Here is a 23345-nt window from a genome sequence, read left to right on the forward strand (position 1 = left end):
ATGAGTTGATGGGGGCCACACCAGGGCGTCTTAGAAATCCTGATGCAAGTTCTAACCCTGCCATAAATTCAATTTATGGCATGATGGAAACCAGCCACAAGAATATTGTGTAACATTAACCTTTTTCCATTTTTGTAGCACAGCTAATTGCCTGCACATGTGCCTGGATTACTACTTAAAACATAATTAACAAACTAATAATTTCTTAAGCGTAATGTCCACACCTTTTTTATCTGCAATATACTATGAGAATATTGTTTTTATTCTTCCCGAGTATTCCAAAACTGTAGTAACTCATCACCTGTGTTCAAGTCTATTAACAAGCCAAGGCATTTTAGACTTACTGGGGCAATTTTGGGGAATCCTGGTATAATGGCTGCCTATGAATGAGTACAGTTCCCAGCAATAGCCCACAAGGCCTCTTCCAGTCCTATGTTCCTCTAAAACCTTTTTTAAATGTACGAGGATGCTTTATTACATTCGCCCTATAAGCCTCTTTACTCTTTAGAATGTACTTTCTAAAATTTTAGTATTTTTCCTCTTGTAGAAAGCTTCAATTGCAGTTGGCATTAGCATTTAAGAACAAAAGGAAGTTAGCTTTGCACAATGCAGTTTCAAGGGCAAAAGAATACACTCTGTGGAGTAAATCTATAGAATGCGATGTACAAATCCTACAATGGCACCACAGTTATTTGTAGTGCTCTTCTTTAATGTCTACTCTAACCCCATTTTCTTCATCCCAGTGTCAGGGATTTGTGCTCAAGGTCAGGTATGAAAACACAATATCCTTCCTACACCTGGGTTATCCTTTCCCATACGTCTTATATAAAGTGAATAAAGTAATTTGAACGTTAATTAGTAGATTGCTAGATATTTCATAGATGTTCCAACAGACCAGAACTAGAAATCCTGTACTGCACATCAAAAGTAGCCTCAGCAGGATTTGTTTGCAGATATCCAACCTCCTAAACTGACACATTTTACCATAATCTATAGATGGCAGATCCCATCTTAAAACAGCAGCATCAGGCTTGCGCTCTTTCTGGAGACAGTGTGAATTTGTTTCACTGTCATGAACCTACCTCTAAAGCAGGAATGATTTGGGGGTTATAGCATCTCCCACAGAGACACTTATCTCAAGTTCGATGCAACTGACCTCATAGTTTCATAGTTTGTAGGGTCAGAAGGGACCCGAGCAGATCATCGAGTCCGACCCCCTGCCATGGCAGGAAAGAGTATTGGGGTCAAACGACCCCAGCAAGGTGTTCATCAAGCCTCCTCTTAAAGACCCCCCAGGGTAGGAGCCAGCACCACTTCTCTTGGAAGTTGGTTCCAGATCCTAGCTGCCCTGACCGCGAAGTAGCGCCTCCTGATGTCTAGCTTAAATCTACCCTCTGCCAGCTTGTGACCGTTATTCCTGGTCACTCCTGGCAGTGCTCAGGGGAACAGGGACTCCCCCAATGCCTGCTGGTCCCCTCTGACTAGTTTGTAACAGGCCACTAGATCCCACCCCCCGCAGCCTTTCCTTGTGGAGGCTGAATAGTTTCAGGTCCCGTAGGGCCTGCCCTGTTGCCCCCTGATCATGCAAGTGGCCCTCCTCTGGGCCCTCTCCGTGTTGTCCACCTCCTCTTGAAGTGCAGCGCCCAGAACTGGATGCAGTACTCCAGCTGTGGCCTGACCAGTGCCGCATAGAGGGGGAGGATCACCTCCTTGGATCTGCTTGAGATGCATCTGTGGATGCATGACAAGGTAGGGCTGGCCTTCCTGACTGCCTCCCTACACTGCCAGCCCATGTTCATCTTGGCATCAATGATGACTCCAAGATCCTTTTCTGCCTCTGTACTGACAAGAAGGGAGTTCCCCAGCCGGTACATATGGTGCTGGTTCTTCCTCCCCAGGTGCAACACCTTGCACTTCTCAGTGTTGAATTCCATCCTATTCTCATCCGCCCACCCTTGTAACCTGTCTAGGCCTGATTGCAGCCTATTCCTTCCTTCTAGTGTGCCCAAATCCCCCCCACATCTTAGTGTCATCAGCAAATTTGAACAGGGTGCTACTTACCCCGCCCCCCGTCCAAGTCACTGATGAAGATGTTGAACAATGCGGGCCCGAGGACTGAGCCCTGCGGAACCCCACTGCCCACATCCCTCCAGGTCAAAAATGACCCATCCACCACCACTCTCTGGGTGCGGCCCTCCAGGCAGCTGGTGACCCATTTGACTGTGTGGGTGCCGACACCACAGTCCCCCAGTTTCTTAATGAGAATGGGGTGAGAGACAGTGTCGAAGGCCTTCCGAAAGTCCAGGAAGACTATGTCCACTGCTACCCCTGCATCTAAGGATTTGGTGACCTGGTCGTAGAAGGCCACCAGGTTGGTCTGACAGGGCTAATGAACCCGTGTTGGTTCCCCCTAAGCATAATCTTCCCTGCTGGCCCCTCGTGGGCAAGTGCCAAAGTAATTCTCTCAAAAAGCTTGCCCAGGATTGAGGTAAGACTAATAGGCCTATAGTTTCCCAGGTCCTCCTTCTTCCCCTTTTTGAAGATGGGAACCACAGTGATCCTCTTCCAGTCCTCTGGCACCACACCAGAGCACCACGAGTGCTCGTACAGCCATGCCAGGGGTCCCGCAATGACCTCAGCTAATTCCCTCAGTACTCGAGGGTGGAGATCATCCAGACCAGCTGATTTGAATACATCCAGTCCCTCCAAGAAGTTCCCTGACTAGTTCCTCACTAACCCTTGGCCTAGGTGCGCCTCCCCTGGAGTCCAAGGGAGGCCCAGAGGGGGGGGTGGCTGTTCCAGTCCCTGCTCAGGAAAATAGAGGCAAAGAAATCGTTAAATATGTTAGCTTTGTCATCTGGTGTGACAACCAAATTTCCTAGCGTGTCCTACAGGGGCCCTAGATTACCCAGAACCTTCTTTTTGCCCCCTATGTATTTAAAACAGGACTTCTTGTTGTCCTTGATTTGGGTAGTTAGTTCCAGTTCCATCTCCGCCTTGGCCTTCCTGACTGCCCCCCTGCATCTCCAAGCAAACGCAGTATAATCCTCCCTGGTGATGGCCCCTCCCTTCCATTGGGTGTGCGCCTCCCTTTTAGCTAGGAGACATTCCTGGATGCTTTTGGTGAGCCATGGGGGCTTTTGCACCCTCCTGTCCCCTTTGATTCATGTTGGGATTACCTCCCTTTGGGCTTGGAGGATCGCCTCCTTAAGGAGCAACCACTCTTCATGGACACCTGACTTCCTTCCCCTCCGGGACCTCACTGGTTCCCTGACTATTCTCCTTAGCTCATTGAAGTCTGCCCTCCTAAAATCTAGGGCTGCTGCCTTGCTGCAGGCCTTTGCCACCTTGTGCTGGATGGTGAATTCCAGGTGATGATCATTCTCGCCCAGGTGGTCAAGCACCTACAGCCCCCTCACCAGGTCGTCACCCATGGCCAGCACCAGGTCCAACAAGGCATCTCCCCTGGTCGGGCTGTGCACCTCCTGGGTTAGATGGAGGTCCTATATTCTGGCTAGGAACCCATGATGACCACGTCCTTTGACCTAACTACCTCTGTGAGCTGACTTAAGAATTCCTGGTCTAGCTCTTCCCCTTGGTTGACCATTAAATCTCTTTCCCCTTGACTGCCTTGTATTCTAACCCAGAGCACTTTCTTGTGCCCCTCCTCTGATGCTTTGCTAATTGACAAGGATGTGTATTCCTCCTTAATGTAGAGCACCACGCCCCCACCTTTCCTCCCTGCCCTATCCTTTCTGTACAGCCTATAGCCCTTGATATTCACCGCCCAGTCATGCATTGGGTCCCACCATGTGATCTTATTAAAAAACTGTTAATAATATGTATTTATTTATGTTATTCTTATCACTCTATGTTGTATTACATTACACTACATTATAGTGTGTGTGCGTGTGTGTTGTATTACATTACATTACACTACATTATAGTGTGTGTGCGTGTGTGTTGTATTACATTACATTACACTACATTATAGTGTGTGTGCGTGTGTGTGTGTGTGTGTGTGTGTGTGTGTGTGTGTGTGTGTGTAATACATATTTTTACTATTTGGGGTCATAGTTTAATCAAAAGTTGCAGACAAGCCTTTAAGGTAAGAGCCATTTCTGTGTCAAAAGAACAGAAGGAAGGCAAAACTAGTAAGAGATCACTGGCCCACCCAATAGTAGGGCAAGAAGAGTTATCACTGCAAACACAGGCCGAAAGGACTATTGTTGGGACAGGCACCCAAGGTACTGTCTGCCTCCATCGGGCAAAATCACCGTCACAATAATGAAGATATATCACGGAAAATGGGTAATTAGCCAAGAAAACTCCAGGAATCCCAAGATGGACAAGCTTTCTAGAGAATCCCAAGACTTTAAAAAAAGTGAACAGGGCTGGCTTGGAAGTATTTAGAAGCTTTTTGTGAATTACTGGTGGTCTTTAGACTCATCATGAGGAATGGGTTGGTACAAGTCCCCAGCAATCAGGGGCTGTCAGGCTCAGTAGGAAAGCTAAAGTCTGGAAATTTTGGCAGGACTCTCTTGAACAGGGGTGGACAATGATGGAGGGTCATATAAGGAGTTTTGGTGAGCTGTTGAGGGCTAGAGGGGTGGGAGAGGGGCAAGAAGATGCTAACTGATACCATCTGGTCTGCCAGCCTCAGCCAGGAGCCTGAAGGAGGACTATGCCTAGTGCTCCTCCACTTTGCCATAGCCGGGGCCTGACTCAGCCATGCAACGTGCAGACTCCTCCACCCTCCCCCTGGCTTCCTGTTGATCAGGGGCAGGCTGATCTGGCCCACCAGGCTATTCTATCTGGCTCATAGAGCCCCTAAAAAAAATTAGTAAATTAATTTACTAATAAATCAAAGCCGACAGGAGTCAGCTGCAGTAGTATTCAGAGGGAACTCTCAGCAGGCTTGCAGGGTTGAACAGTCCAGCCCTGCCCACCCCCAACCAGTTCCCTGTTTCCTGCCCCAGCCCTGCTTCAGCACCAGGTGGCTGTGGCTCCTGACTGCCTCAGACTGAGAGCACAGGACTGTGCGGGGTGAGGTGGTGAGTGTGTATGTGTGTGCATGAGCATCTGCAGGCACAGGGGCAGAGTGTGCATGTGCACATGTATGTGCATGTGTGTGTGTGTTCATAGGGTAAGTCCCACATGCACACCCCACTATACACATGCACCCACACCTCCCCTCACACTGCCATAAATAAACCCCAGCCTCCTTCCCCCCCAGACCCACGCACACGCCACATATCCATATATACACCCACGTGCTCCCTCACCCTACATACCCACACACCCACAGCCCCCCACAAATCTATACCCACCCCCCAAAATATACAAGAGTAAGACTTCATTTTAAGCTACTGTGCAGTGATCTCTGTGTACATTACACAAACGCGTGTAAACCAGGACAAAAATGTTTCTGAAATCAAATTAATGAATGTTGTAGATATTCAATTTTTAGAATATAATTTGGTATGTTTTTTGGTTCTGAGATGGCAAAACTCCTTGCTGAAAGAAGTACTTCCGGGGGCAAAGGGAGGGACTTCTGGTGGCAAAGGTCAGGGGGATGGCAGGGGAGTGGACCTCCGGTCACAAGATGGCAACCAGGGGAGAGCCCTCTGTCAAGGGATGAGGCACCTGTCAAGGGGCAGGGCTACCCCCAACAGCTTGCCAAAATTCAGTAAGCAGCCCTCCACCCAAAATAATTGCCCACCCCTGCTACTGATACTATGCAGTCCTGGCAGTGCTGCCACTGGCATCCAGACCTGCAAGGGACAGGGTGCGATGCAGCTTGCCAAGTAGCCATCCCTCCTGCCCAGTACAATAAGCCACTGCGCCATACCAGGAAAAAGTTGGGGGTGGCTGCCTCGTTTGAGTCTCCCCTGTGGCCGGCATGGAGTCACCTCCTAGTGGTGCCACGCTCATCAGTGAGCAGGATGGCTACTTGGTGTGGTGCATTGTACCCTGTCCCACATGGGCCTGGCTTCTGGTGGCCATGGTGCCAGGATTGCGCAGTGCCAACAGGAAGCTGGGCAGGGATGGATTTGATGGGAGGGAAGAAGTGCAGAGGAGTCTGTGTGCTGTGTGGTCTAACCCCAGCTGCAGCGGGCTGGAGTGGAGCAGCCCTTCCTCAGGGTCTCAGTGGTGGCTGGCAGGCTGGACGGGATCAATTGCTGGCAGTACTGCTGAAGCTAGGAGGGGATAAGTTTTTCCAGGGAAAACCTTGGTCTGTTCCTTGGAACAAGCATTGGGACAACGGGGAGAAACTTGGGGATCTGAGAGTACCCCTATGGACAAGTTTTTGACAACCACTCTTACCTGAGGGAGTTCTGCCATCAGATAGTAGAAGCCCTTGTTCTCTTCTCCAAGCAAGGCACTAGCTGGCAAACGTACATCTTCAAAAAACAGTTCTGCTGTGTCCTAAAGATTACATTGAATAAAACAAAACAGCTTAATAATCAGGTTCGCCTCCTCTTCGCATCTCCTCTTCCTCATACTTACTCATTATTACCTAATTCTTATCTACTATAGCCAGACTGGTATTTACTTATATTCACTGGAGGCTGCTTTAGTAAACTACACTGTATAACCCCAGCAATGCAGTCTAATTGAACATATCCTGTTGTCACAGTTAGAACTAGGAACTGAAGTATTAGTAGAGTTCCATTTGATCTATTTGAAAGTATCACAGGTAATCAAGAGCTTTTAAACTGCCTCTACGTCCATCACTTGATAAGGCTCACATAACACACCTGTGCTTTCAGGCCTATTTTTTCCAGTTTGCTTCCTTTGATGAATCCTTTCATTCCATCTTCGACAAGAAAAAGGCTGATCCCATGAGCAGCAGAGCGGGCCTCACGGTTTGTAACTGCAACCACAATCACTAAATCACTCAACCAGCCATTAGTGATGAAAACCTGTAAGAAAACCAAGATGAAATAAAGCGGCCAGCTGGCAGGCAGGCAGTCAGTCATAAGAGAATATTATAAGCAGCAGCAGACCTGGCATACACACTTCTACAACTGAAGGCCATTAGGAAGCAAGCTATAAGTGTCAAAACAGTCTTAAGACCTCAGAAACCAGAAAAATAAAGTATTTCAGAAGAGAATCTATAAAACAGAGTTGGCTTCAAGTAGTACAACTTGGATCTGTCTGGAGTCCAAATAGCTCAAAAGTTAAAGAATACTTGGAACAGGGGTTTTCATGTAAGTCATTTCACACAGGGAACAAATTCAAAACTTGGTTTTAACTTATTATATATTCTGAACATATCTGAAGTTCAGAGGCATTCAGATGCAAGTCTTTAACTTGGATTAATCTCTACTACAAAGATTCCCTCTATGAACAAGAGTATTGAAATATTATGCAAAATCACCTCTTCCAAAAGACAAGCTGGCGAAGCATAAAATGGAAAAAAGTGGGGAAGTTCCCCACTTTCACAATACTTAATTCTGTATAATACTTGGTCTGTCTGTATTTAAAACTGCACATGCACGTAAGAGGGTAGTGGGAAACTTACAGTTGCTTTCTCTGTGCTACATGTTCCAAGTCAGAGCTCTGATCCCACATGATAGATAAAAATAGATGAAAAGAGACCAGAATAAAGAGTAAGAATCCTACCCAGGCCAATTTAAATTGCTTTGTCTTATCTACAATCAGATATGCAGCATAACAAGCATGTGTCTAAATAGCATGTTAATCTACATACGATTATGTTTTTATTACATGACTGTGGCACTGCTCAAAGGCCTCCATCAGAATCAAGGCCTCACTTTACTAAGCTCTGAAAACACAATTAGATCTAGCCATAAATGTGGCTAAAAAGTTAAGTAGCATAGATATCACAACAGGAAGAATCTTCCAAATAAACCCAAGCAAAAATACTACTACGACGACTTTGTGCTTTCATTTTGTTCACTTTACCAACCACGGGTACAAAGAATTATCACCAACTTTTTACTGACTGGGAAACACGAGCCTAGAATGGTAGCATAATCTGTCCAAAATCAAAAAGTTAGTGGAGGAGACAGGAACAGAACTCAAGTTTCCTGATCTTTTAAGGATGAAACCATGCTTCATACCTGTGTAAAGAAACAAAATTTTCCTAAATAGCTGTCAAATGTTCTACAAGAAGTTTCACAGGGTCCCCCAAGTATTATTTCAGGGGCTTAGTGAGCAGAAGAAATGGGTTCATACTGCCAGCCTTATGATTGTTTTGACAACCTATGGGTAGCATTTGATAAGGTATTTACTTCATACCTGGAACAGTAAACCCAATGGAAAAAGCCTCCATATTTATGTTGAAGCATCAAGAAGTTTTTATTTCCCTAAAGCTACAAGGAATTTCATAGTATGGAGGACACTGCTACCAACTTCATGGAACTGAAAGAACAGTTCGAGCTTTAGTGATAGCATGCAAACTAATTACGCCAATGCAAGAAAGGAGCCAAATCTTTAAATACAAGCCACTTTTTTTGTTCACCAATGAAAGCTTTTCTCTTTAGAGCTCGCTCAGATGACTAAGCAGCATAATGGGAAAAAAAATCTTCTTTAAAATGTAACTGACTGAAAATTAAAAACAAAGGGATGAGAATACTTACAACTGGGTACCAATAGTACAACTGCACCAAATCCCTCACTGACTCAAACTCAATTTCCTAGCTCCTTGACCTGCACTGACCAACTCCATTCACATACATACCTTACTTCCATTGAGAATCCAGTCACTTCCATCCTTTTTTGCATATGTCCGTACACCCTGCAAGTCACTATAATTGATTTAAAAAAGCAAGTCACGTATCAAATCCACACAGCAGTCACATAAAAGAAAATAATAGTATAAAACACAGAATGAAGTCTAGAATTTGCACAGCTAATCAACCATCTTGCACAATAATAGGCAAAAGAAAAAGTAAAATGCTGGAATGTATTAAAAGGTCCTAGAGAATAAATACAGGAACTAAGAGCATGTTATGTGAATCTGTGGATCTTAACCACAGCACACAATCCCATTTTATTTTAACACACCTGTTTACAGCAAGGGGAGCAAAATATGCAGAAACACATACTGGTTAAATGCTAGTTTATGTAGACATACCCCAGAAACATCATCTTTCAGGACTACACACTCCACACTAATGCTGCTCTACGCAGGCAGTTCTCCTGTAGAAGCATTTACTATTTGCGGGACCAATGAAAGCTCTGTAATGAAGACGGAGCTCCCCACCATGCTACCTCCACTTGGCTTCCTGAACTAAAGCATGGGACCCTGGTTCAGCAATCTCAGTATTGTTTGCACTTAAGTGATGGAACAGGGATAACTTCTCTCTCTAAAGATTAATGAGAAGAGAAACAAGAAGTGTTAATAGATTCAGAAATAAATCTATTATGAAAAAGTTAAGCCTCTTCTATACAGGCATGTTATTTCTCTCCTGATTACTAGGGGTGCACCAATAAAGATTTTCTTGGCCAACTGGCTGATAGCCAATGATTAACCAACCATATTGGCCGATACCAATCTGATAGCCAATTTACAAGAATGCATCCAGGCAGCTTATAGAGCAGCATCCTGCCATTAAGTCTGTGGTGGAGGGCAGATTGACACCCCCATGGTGAGGAAGAGATTGGGCAGGGGCAGGGGCTGCTTAGCCAGGACAGTGAATGCTATCCCAGGGCTGAGAATTGAACAGGGCTGCAGGCGACTTATCCAGGAGGTATGGGGGGGGGGGGAGGGTGGAGACCGGAGCTGGCTCCCCACCGATGCACACACTCCTGGGGGAGGCATGGAGGGCCCATGTGCCCCCTGGTACTGGGTGAGGGCAAGCTACCTGCTGTGGGCTCAGAGCCAGGGGCTTCACCAGCCTTTGCCCAGTGGCAGGGCTGGGGTAGGTAATGGCAGTGCTGGGAGGGGTGGGGTATGGGGAATTTTGGGGTGGCTATAGCCCCTCAATCACCCCACTAGCATTGCCCCTGCTTGGGGTAGGGCTCCCAAGAGAAAAAGTAGCAGAGTGGAGTGCCCCAAGCAGGGACGATGCTGGGGGAAACTTAGGGGGCTACAGTCACCCCAAAATTCCCTGTAACCACCCCGCCATAGCCACCCCTTCCAGCGCCACCACCACCAATCACCCCAAGAAGCTGAGCCTGCCCCACCCTGCCTGTCCCAAGTACAGCCCCAGCCCAGCCTTGCACCAGGAAGAGGCAGGCACAGCTCCTAGCCCTAAGCCCACAGCAGGCAGCCTGCCCTCACCCCACGCACAAATCCAGAGGCACACATGCCCCCGCATGCCTCCCCTGGGACTGCATGCAGCAACAGGGAGCTGCTCCCTCCCTTGCCCCCCATCTCCATCCCCTCCCCATGCCCCCAGACGAGCTGCCCACAGCTCTGTCCCTCTCCCAGCCCTGGGGCTGCATTCACCACCTGCCCCTGCCCCACTCCCTCCCTTAACATGGGGACCTCGATCTACCCTTCCTACCCCGCACAGACTTACTGGCAGGACACTGCTCCAAGCTGTTAGGCTGCACTCTTGGCCACCTGCATGCTGCAGCTGAACACATGCATGCAGCATTTACTGATGATATTATCAGCTACACCGGTCAAAAAAACACCAGTGGTCACTAATTTTAATTTTCCTTTTATTGCTGCCGATCCAATATGCACCAATATATTGGTGCACCTCTACTGATTACATTTTGCATATTTTAAATTGTCTGTTCACAGACAACTTAGTAACTATAAATGTATAATCTAAAGCTAATACAAAGGCAGAGGACAAGGTGATGTGTTCAGAACAAGCATCCTGATCTGATAAAGCTGTAAAACAGCTTGAAGGTTATTATTGTAGTCCTACCTAGTTGGGGGTATTGTCCAATCAATTAAATAACCGTACAATCAAAAAAACTCAGAAATATTTACATAATGAAATTAAGTACACAGCATGATCAGAAGGACAATTAGTCTTCATTTTTGTCTTACCTGCCAGCCCCAGGTTCTGTCATGGCTATAGCACTGATGCATTTGCCTGCAGTCATTTCAGGGATAAACCGTTTAATCTGTTCTTCGGAACCATAGTTTGCAATATAGGGCATGGCTATGTCAGAATGAAGGCCAAATCCTGGGCCTGTACAATTAACATACATCCTGGGAAAGAACATTTGGAATTTAAATAAACTCTTTGCAATGAAAGATGCTGAAATGTTATATTACTAAAACACAGAACCATCACTGGAAAGGCAGGGGAAGGACAAGAAAAGCATCAGAACAATACAATTTTAACTTCAGAAAGTACTTTTCCTGCCAAAACATTGCATCTCTTAGCAGAGGAAAGCATTTTTCCTATACAAAGTCCTAAACATAGCATACAATGATGTTTCTTATTTAAAAAATTACTTGAAATCAGGGTGAATAAAAATCAACAATTTTTTTAAATTAAAAAAATCTGATTTTTTTTTATTTAAATCTGATTTTTTTGTTAAGATGCTTTAAAAAAATAAACCTATATATAGTTTTAATTTAAGATACGTTAAAGCTCAAGGATGTCGTTATGGAATAGGGATTATAACTTCTACTATTTGAGACAATATATTCATGTAACCTTTTTAGAGAAGTTTTATAAATAGGTCACAACAGGCCATGGACTATATTAGGGGCCCAGTTGTATTGGGTCCCAGAGGCTCCTCTATAGATTAATAAAGATTAAAGAAAAATGCTCTACCCAATGGGACTCAGTGCTCAGTTGAGATGATCCCATTAAGCATCTCTGTGATGCTTTCAGTTCTCAAACTACGGATTTATGTCTCAAGAGATAATATCCCTGGCTCAGTTAACTGGCTCAGTTCTGGGGCCTACACTGTTCAACATCTTCATCAGCGACTTGAACAAGGGGGTAGAAAACACATTGTCCAAGTTTGCCGATGACACCAAAATGTGGGGAGAAGTAGGCACGCTGGAAGGGAGAGAGAGGCTGAAATTAGATTTGGACAGACTACAGAAGTGGGTGGCAACAGGGCAGGCCCTATGAAGAGAGGCTGAGGGACCTGAACTTGTTCAGTCTCAGCAAACAGAGGCTAAGGAGGGATTTGGTGGCTGCCTGCAAACTCATTAGGGTAGATCAGCAGCAAATAGGAAGGGTCCTATTCCCCCCAGCAACACCTGGGGTGATGAGGAACAATGGCCAGAAGCTGCTGGAGACTAGGTTCAGGTCAGAGATTAGGAGGCACTGTTTCACTCTTAGTGTGGTTAGGATCTGGAACCAACTTCCTAGGAAAGTGGCCCTCACTCCTACCTTGGGTAAGTTCATAAAGAGGTTGGATGAAAACCTGTATGGAGTCATGTGATCCCTGCGTGTGCTCTGGCCAGTGGTGGGGGGTTAGACTAGATGATCTATTTAGGTCCCTTCTGACACCTAACTACTATGAAACAGCAGTATATGAAGATGAGAGAGAGCAGACCTGATTACCTACCCATCAGCTCTCTTGTCTCTCTACAAGTTTGTGTACACAGAGTCAAGCCCTTATCTCTTGCTAAAAGTGCAAAGTTTCAAAAAGTTAAATGACTAGAGGACATCAAACAACAAGAATGAACTTTTTGTATAAAACAGTGATTAAATTGAGGCACCTTGACCAGTAATTTAAATCCTGATTTAAATTAATTTGATTTAAAACAAATCTACCCTGCTTGAAATATTTAAACTAGGAATAATTTACTTATGTCCAATGCATCCCCTTCTAACAGAGGAAACTACTATCACCTTGGGGACACACTTTCTACAACAGGACTAAAAGAACCGTATGGAAAAAATAAAATCTCTAGATATTATTACCAAGTTTCCTGTTAAAGTGCCTCATACTTACTGCTCTTCCCAGACCACAGCTGAAGATAGTATGTTGCCTCCAAGGCCACCATGTTTTTCTGATATACTGATACCCAACAGTCCCTGTTTTCCAGCTTTTTCCCAGACCTCTCTGCTCACTTGTCCAGCTTTCTCCCATCTGAAATGATATAGGATTGGAACAAATCAGTAGAATTCCCCTCATATCATTTGAGATTTGGCAAAATTGCTCTGTCCTCCCCTTAATATCTGCACACAGGTTGGTTTCACTGCTTAAGGACAAGACTTTCAGTTTCATAAACCAACCTCAAATGTGTAAACAAGTACATGTTTTTCCATCTGTGTTATACTTCCTATTTGTTCTTTGCACTGAGATAGGAGTGCACAGCATACTAACATGGCCTCAAGGTACAACCAGCTCTCTGGGGCTCATATGTTCTGCAATTAACTGGCTCTCTGCAATTAATTTAGACCAGCTACATGTGCAAAGTAACTTTTATGGCATTAAAAAGTTCACCCAGCTATAAAGTGGAACAAGATAGGCAACAACTTTACAGCTGATTTCTATCCAGCTTTAATTTGCATGTGTAGCTGACAGGGATCCCAGCCACAGGGGTGCAGCATGTGCAGCTGGAGCTGGAATTCCCACAGCTGAGATGACTTTCAGCCCCTGTAGCCATGGGGCACTGCTGGGGTCACAAGTCCCACAAGCTGTGGGACTCTCCATCCTGTCAGCCATGGGGTACTGCCATGGCTGCAAATCCAGTAAGCTACAGAACTCACAAATGCAGGAGCTTGCTATCTGCAGGTGCAAGAGGAGCTGGGGAAGATGATCTCTGGCTTCCCCTGTACCAGCAATAAGGCTTGATAACATCTGAGGCTGGATCACACCTCAGATCTGTCCTCCTGTCATCCACATGTGGCATGGGATAGAATTAGACAAGCTTTCAGGTGCAAAACATTCTTCATCAGGTTTTGAACTCATCACTTTCATTGCCTAATTTAAATTCCTTTCCACCTTCACGTTCTTAACCTGTTTGCAAGCAGTAAATGGAGAAGGCAACTCCTCCCTAATTGGCTTCTGTATTACCTGTACTTTTAGATTTTTAGTTCTTTTGGCAGAGACCAACTTCTTGTTCTGGGGGCATAAACGACTTAGCAGGGTGGTTTCCTGACTCATGACTGTAGCTCCCATATGCTATTATTATTACTCAAGTACCTTTGCTAAGACTGTCAGCTAAATAACAAATTGGCACAGGAATTAAAACCTCTTATCTGTCATCTCTGAAGGCAAGTTCTCAGAGTCTGTATTAACACAAATCTATCAGAACATCTCCACCATCTCTGTATGGGCTGAATATGTTCTCATCTACCTGGCGTTCTTTCATGACCAATACAGAGAGAAAAAAAATATTTTTTTCTTTAAATGTATGATATGGCACATGACAAAGAGGTTCCTTTTTTTTTTTTTTTTTTTTTTACAAGTCAAAAAGAAAGCTTAGAAGCAAATGTAACAAATTACTAGTTATATACAGAACATCATTACCAAAGAATTCTAAGAAACAACCCTGAATATTTTGTGGCAACACAAAATATTTAAGCAATTTCTTACTCTGCATGATTAGGAGCCACTTCTTCCCTGAAAAATTTCCTCACGCTTTCCCTGAAGATATCATGATCTGAAGTGAAGATCCTCCGAGTTCCTATATCCATTAAACTTTTGGCAGAAAATGTTTCTGGACGTTGCACATCATGATTTTCAGTCTGTAGATGCCTACAAGTTAGAGTCAGAGAAGCAGTAAGGAAACCTGTATATGCTTTTACAAAGGGGAAAAAAAACCCACTTGTCCTAGTCAAGCCTGGGCAGCGCTGACTTTTCACCACTGAAATGTCAATTTAGATTATACAACTTAGTCAGGGGTTTACTAAACTCAAGGACACAGCTGGGCGATTTTGCAGGCAGATCCCCGAGCCAGCCACCATTTTCATGGGCTGAGTGTGGCAGGACCCCTCCACACCTCTGATTGGCTAAGGGGTTCCAGCAGTCCCACCCATTTCGGGAGATTGCCAGATGGCCTGAAACCACAGCTTAATTGCTTAACAGTGCTTCCCTTAATTGCTTTTGTAGGTTTAATCAAGAGATTATGCCCGTGGAAGGCATTAATTGATGCATTATTAAGCAATCTAAGCATTTAATTAAAATTTAAACTGAAGTATCTTATTAAATTAAAGCTACACACAAAATGAATTGTAACTCATACCAACTACATACATTTTAAAGGACACTGTAAAAAGGTTACTGAATGCTGACCTTGGGACATGCTAGATACTAAATGCTGCATCCAGTGGCTGTTGCTGGAGACGTTCTTTGTCTCTGTGGAATGAACACTTCTCTGTACACTGAGATGGCAATGAGTTAATTGGAATGGTGAGGCAGCATTTTGCCAGGACATAGAGACATGGAAACCAGGCACAGACAGTTTCAAAACAGACACAGGCACCCAGCACTCTGACAAAGTTCACGTAAGCAGTACATTCATTGTCATGCTCTTTTTGCTATCCAGAGATTGATTTCAGTAGCTGAGGGTCACAACTCAGAACAGGCATCTGGTTGGGGTCCAACATGCAAACAGCACTAAGGAAGGTGGCAGCTGTCTGTCTGAACTGCGGTACCTGTAGTACTGGTTCAGCTTCACAGCTAATGCCTGGAACAGGTCCTGTCCCTGGTGATTTTCACAAGGACAGCTTGACAGTTCTTGTGATGCCATGTCTTCAACTCAGTATATCAAATCCAGCAACTTGCATGGTGGGTCACAGCCTGCTAGCCTTCAAACCATATTAGAAGCTCCATGAACTGGGTGGCATTTTCAGCCACACACATCACTTGATCTTGAATGTTGCAAGATCACCTTAGGAGATCACGAAGCTCAAGCATGCACTGTGTGCTGGGTGTGATTTCCAGCTCCTTGCTCAAAAGCTGCTGGTAGTACTGCATATGCTTGGTGTGGTAATGGACTACGCTAAACCACAATTTCCACCTTGTGAGCACAGACTCTGGTGACAGTGGCACGACACAATGGTATGCGAGTCCCCACTTTGATGAGCAACAGCCACCCTGTACCAGACCTTATAGCCTGGACAGTGCTTGAAGGCTTTCTTGAAAGAGGACACTAGGCTTTTCACATCACGGAACTACGTGTGCCAGATGTCACTTACTAAAGGCAGAATGTGTGCACTGTAGGTGACATGACCTGCATTGGGCAGCATTCCTCAGAGCACATACGTACACTGCACTGACAGGAATGCTGAGATATTGTTAAATTCTAAGCTACAGCTGACAATTACCTTCATTATGGCTTGAGACACGGTAGAAAAATTGAGAGATGCAAGGTGGACTGGATCTCTTTGAAACACAGGCAGGTCCCTGTCTGTCTAGTTCCCTGGTACAAATAAAATGTGCAGCATGTAGCTATCCTGTCAGTGGCTTCATTGGCCACAATGGAGAAGGATTCATACTCTGCCGATAAGCACTCTGTGGACTGTATATGCAAAGCGATCACTGCAAAGAGATAGTCTTGGCAAAGCTTGCTGGCACACAAAAAATGCCAGCATTTGGTATGGTTTGGTTCACCTTAATTTTGGGTGATAAAGTTTCTCCAGTGGGATGTTCACTGCCGTGAAAACCTTTATGAGAGAAAATGCCACTTCATGCCTTGCCAAACTGCTATTTGTGGTCCTTTTAAAGAGCAAGGACAGAGGAAGAAACAAGCGACTGCGACCTTCAGCCTCCATAACAGCTTTTCACTTCACATGCACTTCGACTCTTAAGTGTCAATCTATACTGGTTTTCCTCGACACATCCAGTCCCACTGCATGAAATACAGAACAGTCTGCCTCCATCTGAGTGCAAGGTCCCTGCAGGACACTGACTTACAGCTCAGTGCTAAAATGCATTTGGCTGTCTTGGAGGATTCCTTCTCAGTGGTCATGCTGAAGAATCCTTCTCAAGCTATACCATGCCTTATCAGCATGTCTGTGGCCCCTTTAAAAAGCTGCCGCCAAAACCCTCTCACTTCTCTGACTAGTTCCTGACTGGCTCCTGGACTGAGCCTAGGTCACAGGCTCAGCCTCTGATTTACTCCCTGTTCTCCTCCCTTGCCCTCCCCCCAAATCTCCCACCCCCATATTTCAGGACTGCAGGGCTTCCTACCCTTTTCTCTGCTCACAGCTTAGTTTTTTTTGGTGGGGGGGAGGGGGGAGTGGGTTGCAATGGAGCCCACAAAAATCACAGAGCCTGCCATTTTTTGTGGAGCCCACCCGATTTCATGTTTTATGCAAAAAAGGTACAATCACAGATTTGGTAGGTTCCTAATCATAGTCCATACCGCACAACTGCCCACATTACAAAACTACTGAAGCACTCAACATGATTGTCAATCAGGAGCAACCCAGGATAGATGTAGTAAAGGCTCTTTCTGGTCAGCTCTACCATGCATTTGTCTAAGGTGCACTGGAAGGTTTGAACAAAGCCTGCCAAGAAGTACACTGGCACAAGGTTGTGGTCAAACATAGCAAGTTCTTCACGTTCAGAACAAGAGCATTTCTGCTCTTCAAACTTACCCCATCAGATAAGGGTGAACTCAAACATGCCGTATCTCCCCATTTAGGCTGCTTCCTGATCCAGAAGCAGTATAGCCCCATATGCACAGCATTGCAGGCATGAATACAGTGAGGGCACAGCTATGCTCCTTTTGGTATGTGTTTAAAGATGCCACTACATAACACAAGAAATGTGTGGTATAGGCAGGCTCCCTCAAATCAATACCACCACATTTTAATACCACCACAATTATAAGGTAATTTTTATTAAGCCATTAATTAAACTCTGCTGCTTCTCTTCCTCCTACTACAGTCTCTGTGAACCCATTAACCACCACTGCAACAAAACAAAAATATTTCAATCTCATCATACAAGTGCTGTGAATAAAAACAATCACAGTCAGAGATTTATGCCAAACACAGAATCCTGATTTCACTCAGTTCCTAGTGATGCTTTCGTTCATACATTTATACACAATGGTCTTGTTTCACAACAAATTCACCTCTCAGAGGGTTGAAACTTTGTATTTTAAGAAGGGGGTTTGCTTGTCATAATTCTGCAGAAACTGTATAAATAATGATAAAAATAACCAATTGTCAATATAAGCTTTCTGATACCTCTTTAACCTGTTTTGCCCTTCGTGGGTTCAATCATTCAAATAGTTATTGCCACACATGCACTTTAGACTGTGCAAAATGCTACTAGAACCAAATCAGGCAGCCAAATGAAGCAGCATGAGGTTTCTAGTGTAACATTTAATGGTGTGTACAGGCTTGGGACCTTATTGGCTAAAACAAAAACTGCAGTAATTCTTCTGGTCATTGGTTCAAGTGTTTGACAAGCAGGAATTAATATGCACATTATTGTACCCACCTCTGCATACATAGTTTTTGCCATCTATTTAGTCTACATTTTCTAGTTTCCCCACGACAAACAAAGTATACGGACCTCCACCTACTTACCCAGTGCCCACCCAAAAATCTCACAGCCACTAAAAGACTTAGTTTTCAAAACTAACTATCCAACATATTTAGTATTAGGGTGTGAAAGCCTATCCGTCTCAGGCTTCAGATACTCCCCAAATCCGGACAGGTGTCCTACATGCAAGCCCCAGGTCTGGAGCTGGCCTTGGGATTCATACACCATCTTGCTTGATCTCAGCCAAAAGGTGGAAAAACGATCCTCCGTTTCCATCTATCATCCTAAATGACACGACTGGATCAAGGAATGGGAACCATGGGAAGTCACAAACAAGTTCCCTGTGACCAACCCCACTCATCAACCTGCTGGCTTTGAACGATCACAGCAAGAGCGGTCCTTGCTAAACAGGTTGAGGGCAGGCCAAGGCCCCTGCACAGCCACGGGGGCCTCAGCACTAACTCACTCCGCGCTTGTGGAGATACAAACAAGGCCCCACAACAGGAAGAAGCATCTCCTCGACAAACTAAACAGTGGATTCGTAACTTTGAACTCACCTACTGAGACCATTGCTTGGTTTCACAGACATAATAGTAATGACACAACCCTAAAACACAAGGAAGCAGAGGCAGATCCCCACAACTGCTGTCCTCCATGTGAAAAATACCCGAAGTAGAGGCTGGGAACATCTGGCTGCGGTCACCCGAGAGACACAGATGGAGGCAGGTGCGAGGGAGCCCCTGTTTTCCCCACTCAAGAACCGGAGCGTTGTAGTGGGTCAGGCCGCCCAGGGGCCTGGGCCAGGCAGGGGCCGCGCGGGAGCGACAGAGAGAGCCGAAACTACGGCTTCCCCCCGCCCCACTACTGCAGGCCTGAGAGACGGCGACCTCCTGCGGGCAGCTCCGCGGCTCCACCCGGGGCCCGGCCCGAGGACAGGAGGGGGCCTGGCTGCTCCCTGCCCAGCCCGGGGCTCGCCGCACGCCGCCCGCCCTCACCTGGCCGAGGCGCGAGGCGCGCGTGGGGGCAGCGGCCCCAAGGCTCTGCCCAGCCGGAGCAGCCGCGCAGCCATCCTGCCGCCAGCACCTGCGCCCTCCTGGGGAGCAGGGCGGGGCGGGGCGGTGTGGGGCAGCAGGCACCTCAGAGCCCACGCAGCGGGGAGGAGCCCGGCGCGCACCCGCCCCCCCGCAACGCCGGCGGGGCCTAGGTCGGGCACGGCCTCGCTCGCATACCAGGCGCGCACGCGCACATACACACACACACATCCAGTGTGACAGCCCCCAAGGCGTGCACACACACACAGAGCCAATGTAACACCCACAACGCGCACACACACACAGATAGTGTGACACCCCCCCCACAGCCAGTGTGACACCGCCCAACACAGACATGCTTACATACACACAGCTAGTGTGAAACCCACACACGCCCTGCCAGGATACAGCGCACACTGCCACCCTGCAAAGTCACACACAAAACATGTTAGAAGGCAACACACAGCACCCCCTACACACACACACACACACACACACACACACACACCCCTCCTGATGACACCCTGTGGTATGCAGCACACACTGCCATAGTGCAGCACAGCTATAAAGCCTGTCAGAAAGCAACACACACACACACACACACACACACTGCCCTCCTGATGCACACCCTGCAGTATGCAATACAGCCATAGTGCAAGTCACACACAAATGCTTTTGGTGTGCTTTTACTAAAAGCCTGTCAGAGGGCAACATATGGCACCTCCCCCCACATAACCTCCCAGAGTACACTGGCTGCTGACACATGGCCCCCCCCAAATCAGGGTTTGAAGCTGGGGGGGCTGGGCTGAGAGACGAGACTCCCCTGTAAGATTTGAAAATCAACCTGGGGGAGTCTCCGATGTTACTAGGCCATGGTGATGGGCAGTCCCTCCCCCCCCAGTCAAATTGTAATTTGAACCCAGTCCCAGTTGCGACACACAGCCATAATGCAATAGGCAGAGCTCCACACCCACGCACAAGCCAGAGTACAAACCAGTCCTCACTTCGATAGGCAGCGGACACCCTGCACTGGATCTAACAGCCTGGACACTGCTTGAAGGCTTTCTGGAAAGAGTATACTAGGTTATCCACATTGAGAAACGTGTGCGCCAGAGTACAAGCATGCACACTGCTGATACGCAATACACATAGCTCTGTACATGCCCTGTCAGCAAGCAACACAGTTAATTTTTTTGCCAGAGTTCAGCAAATACTGGTGTTACCAACTCTCCAGGATTGCCCCCCTTCCCCACTTCCTGTTCAGGCTCCAGCTGTGCTGCTGAAGGGGGTTGGGAGGGTGGAGCTGGGCTCCATGCTCAACTCCAGCCACAGCAGCCGCTACCTTGGGCACTGCTGGGGTGGGGGGAAGGGGCAGGGGGCTCCTGGCCCTGGTCCTGTAGCCCTGGCATTGGGGGGCCCCTCCAGCAGGGCTGGGGGAGGGAGAGGGCTGCAAGGTGCAAGTGAGGGCACTAGCACAGCTGTGGGGTAGGGGGCTGTGAGTGGGGAGTGAGGGGCACATGGAGGGGAGTAGGGGGCTGTGGGTTGGGAATGAGGGGCCATGCTGAGGAAATGGGGTCATAAATGGAGTCATGCTGAGGAAAAGGTTGGGAAGCACTGGCCAAAATGCCAGGGAGTCTGATCAGGGAGACCAGCCTGGATCAAATACTGTCAGGGACAGTGAGCAGTCAGGCCAGCGTGAGTCAAGCCACTACCTCAGCAGCCACACCGGCAGCAAGCCTCAGCTAGTGAGCTGTGTCCCAGGTCAGGAGCAGCCAGCCAGCCTCTGGATTAGCTGCTCCTAGAGCCACCCATTCATTTAACACTAGCTGAGGCCCTGGTTTTCACAAACCAGTCAACAGTTTTGCTGCAGCAAGCCTCCTGGTTTCTTCACTCTGATTCTCCTAGCTCCTGACTCTGGTTTGGCTCTGTTTTCAGATTTTGCCCTGTGGATTACCCCTTGGACTGGTATTTGGCATCGTTTTTAATTTTTATACCACCATTTTTAAGCACTTTTAAGCACAAGCTGATACATGAGATGCTCCATGTGCTTTAATCAGAAAGGCTCTGGGAGCCACTCTAAAGCGCCCCCACACCCTAGCACATGTATAAACACTCAAAGTGCTCATACAGCAGCCTGCAGCTTCCCTAAGTCTTGAGTCCAGCTCCACCAATCCACAGCCCTAGCTGACAACAGCTCCACTGCGCATGCCTCTTGTGTAGGCCTGACCAGGTTCCACGTGCATCCTGCTCTCTTCTCCTTACTCCATCCTCAAGCTTTCTCTTTCTTTTATCCCTGCTTCTGGCAGTTCTAGTCCATATTAATAGTCATTACAGCTCTGGAGACTGCCCCCTGGTTCCACTTGCTGTTGCACACATTACATTCACACTGCCAGAATATAGCAAACACCTCGATGTGTGCACACTGCCCAAGTGCAACATGCTCATTCAGAGAGAAGCAAACAGACACAAAACTTGGCAGAATGCACACCAGCAGGATGTATGGTTACTAGAGCCGTGCCAAATTTCACTGGGTGTTTCGTTTTGAGGCGTTTTGAGCTTGAAACAGTGAAATCGAAATGAAACAAAAGGCTTTGAAACAAAACGAGAGTACTCAAAACATTCCCAGCCAGCAGAGGCAGCCTCCTGTCATCTCTCATGGAGATCCAGGGCTCCGCAACCCTGGGAAGAGTTTGGCACAGCCCCGCAGCCCTTTCAGGAGTGCGGGCCCCAGATCTGTGCACAGGATGACAAGAGGCTGCCTCTGCAGACAAGTGAAAGGAGTTTTCCTTTCAACTGCTTGAGGTGCACCTATCTCATTGAAACTTGGCAGGCTTCCTGCCCTCAGAAGGGGCTACCATCCCTGCAATTTTCACTGGAATCAGGCAAGAAATGACAAAATTTTAGGCATTTTCATGATTCCCTATTATAGCCTATGGGCGAAACGTCGAAACCCATCAAAACAGCAAAACAGTATCCACTAAACAAAATGAAATGAAGAAATGAAAAACTGTCCCTTCCAAACAGTGAGACGAAAGTCAAAACAAAATGGTGTGGTTTTGCACAGCCCTAAGATTACCACACAGCCCCGTGTACCTTACACTATGCAACACATTTACCTTCCTAAGCGCGCTGCAAACATTCCCATCTTTGTGTGCTTAACGGACACACTTAAACACACACATATGAATATACAGCCCTCACAGTTACCACACACACCACTTGGCCGAGTAGTATATATAAGACATGCCTCATTACCTAAATGTACTTCTCACAGTGAGCTACAACACATATCTGCCTGCCAGTGTGTTGTACATGTATGTATAACACAAAGTGAACCCAAACTCACAAATCCTTCCCAAGATTGTACTGGAGACATGGCCACACTTGCATCCACGACATGAATACACAAATATAAACTAAGCGACAACATAAGCACTCTTTGGAGTGTACAATACACAAAACTACACCTGTGCAGAGCTACACACATGTATATAAACCCAACTGCTGAGCCACTATCCCTTCCTAGACAAATACACAATTGTTAGAGCCAAAATACAGATACCATTCTAGCAACACACACAACTCTCTTCATATGTGTACCATGCACACACAAATACACTCTACCCATATTTGCCTGCTAGATCTTCCTCGTTACCTTTGTGCTAACTAGGAATTTATCTTTCATCTGTTGAAAGACCTATTTGCTTTGGTGCCAGCCCCTTTACACCTAGCCAATCAAATTATTGTTTCTGATTTTGGGGCTGAACACTTTTGAAAATCTGGCCTTTTCATTTAAGTGCCTATCTGGGAGCTGTTGAGCACAGAGCTCTTTTTGAAAACCTGGCCCCACACATATTATGCTTGCTTTATCGTACAGCATGTAGATGCTCCTTGACAGGTGGTTTATAAATGTATTTAATTATAATATGTCTCTTTGGCCCACATTACAATTCCAAAAAA

At 46.4% G+C, this 23345-nt stretch overlaps 1 protein-coding gene across 1 annotated transcript in view; it reads right to left on the reverse strand.

The window, feature by feature from the left end:
• ACADL (acyl-CoA dehydrogenase long chain) overlaps window positions 1–19591 on the reverse strand; it is a 30768-nt gene extending 11177 nt beyond the window's left edge. Inside the window, exons 1-7 of the mRNA XM_090044909.1 lie at window positions 19350–19591; window positions 14449–14610; window positions 12859–12996; window positions 10982–11146; window positions 8711–8777; window positions 6762–6926; window positions 6328–6429 (exon numbers count right to left, since the gene is read on the reverse strand). Of these exons, the coding sequence (XP_089901035.1) occupies window positions 6328–6429; window positions 6762–6926; window positions 8711–8777; window positions 10982–11146; window positions 12859–12996; window positions 14449–14610; window positions 19350–19423 (873 nt within the window). The 5' untranslated portion in view covers window positions 19424–19591. The remainder of the gene's footprint in view (window positions 1–6327; window positions 6430–6761; window positions 6927–8710; window positions 8778–10981; window positions 11147–12858; window positions 12997–14448; window positions 14611–19349) is intronic.
• Between the last annotated feature and the right edge of the window lie 3754 nt (window positions 19592–23345).

Source organism: Crocodylus siamensis, chromosome 4 (genome assembly GCF_052110815.1).
Source record: "Crocodylus siamensis isolate JL-2025a chromosome 4, ASM5211081v1, whole genome shotgun sequence".
In the NCBI taxonomy this organism is placed as follows: Eukaryota; Metazoa; Chordata; order Crocodylia; family Crocodylidae; genus Crocodylus; species Crocodylus siamensis.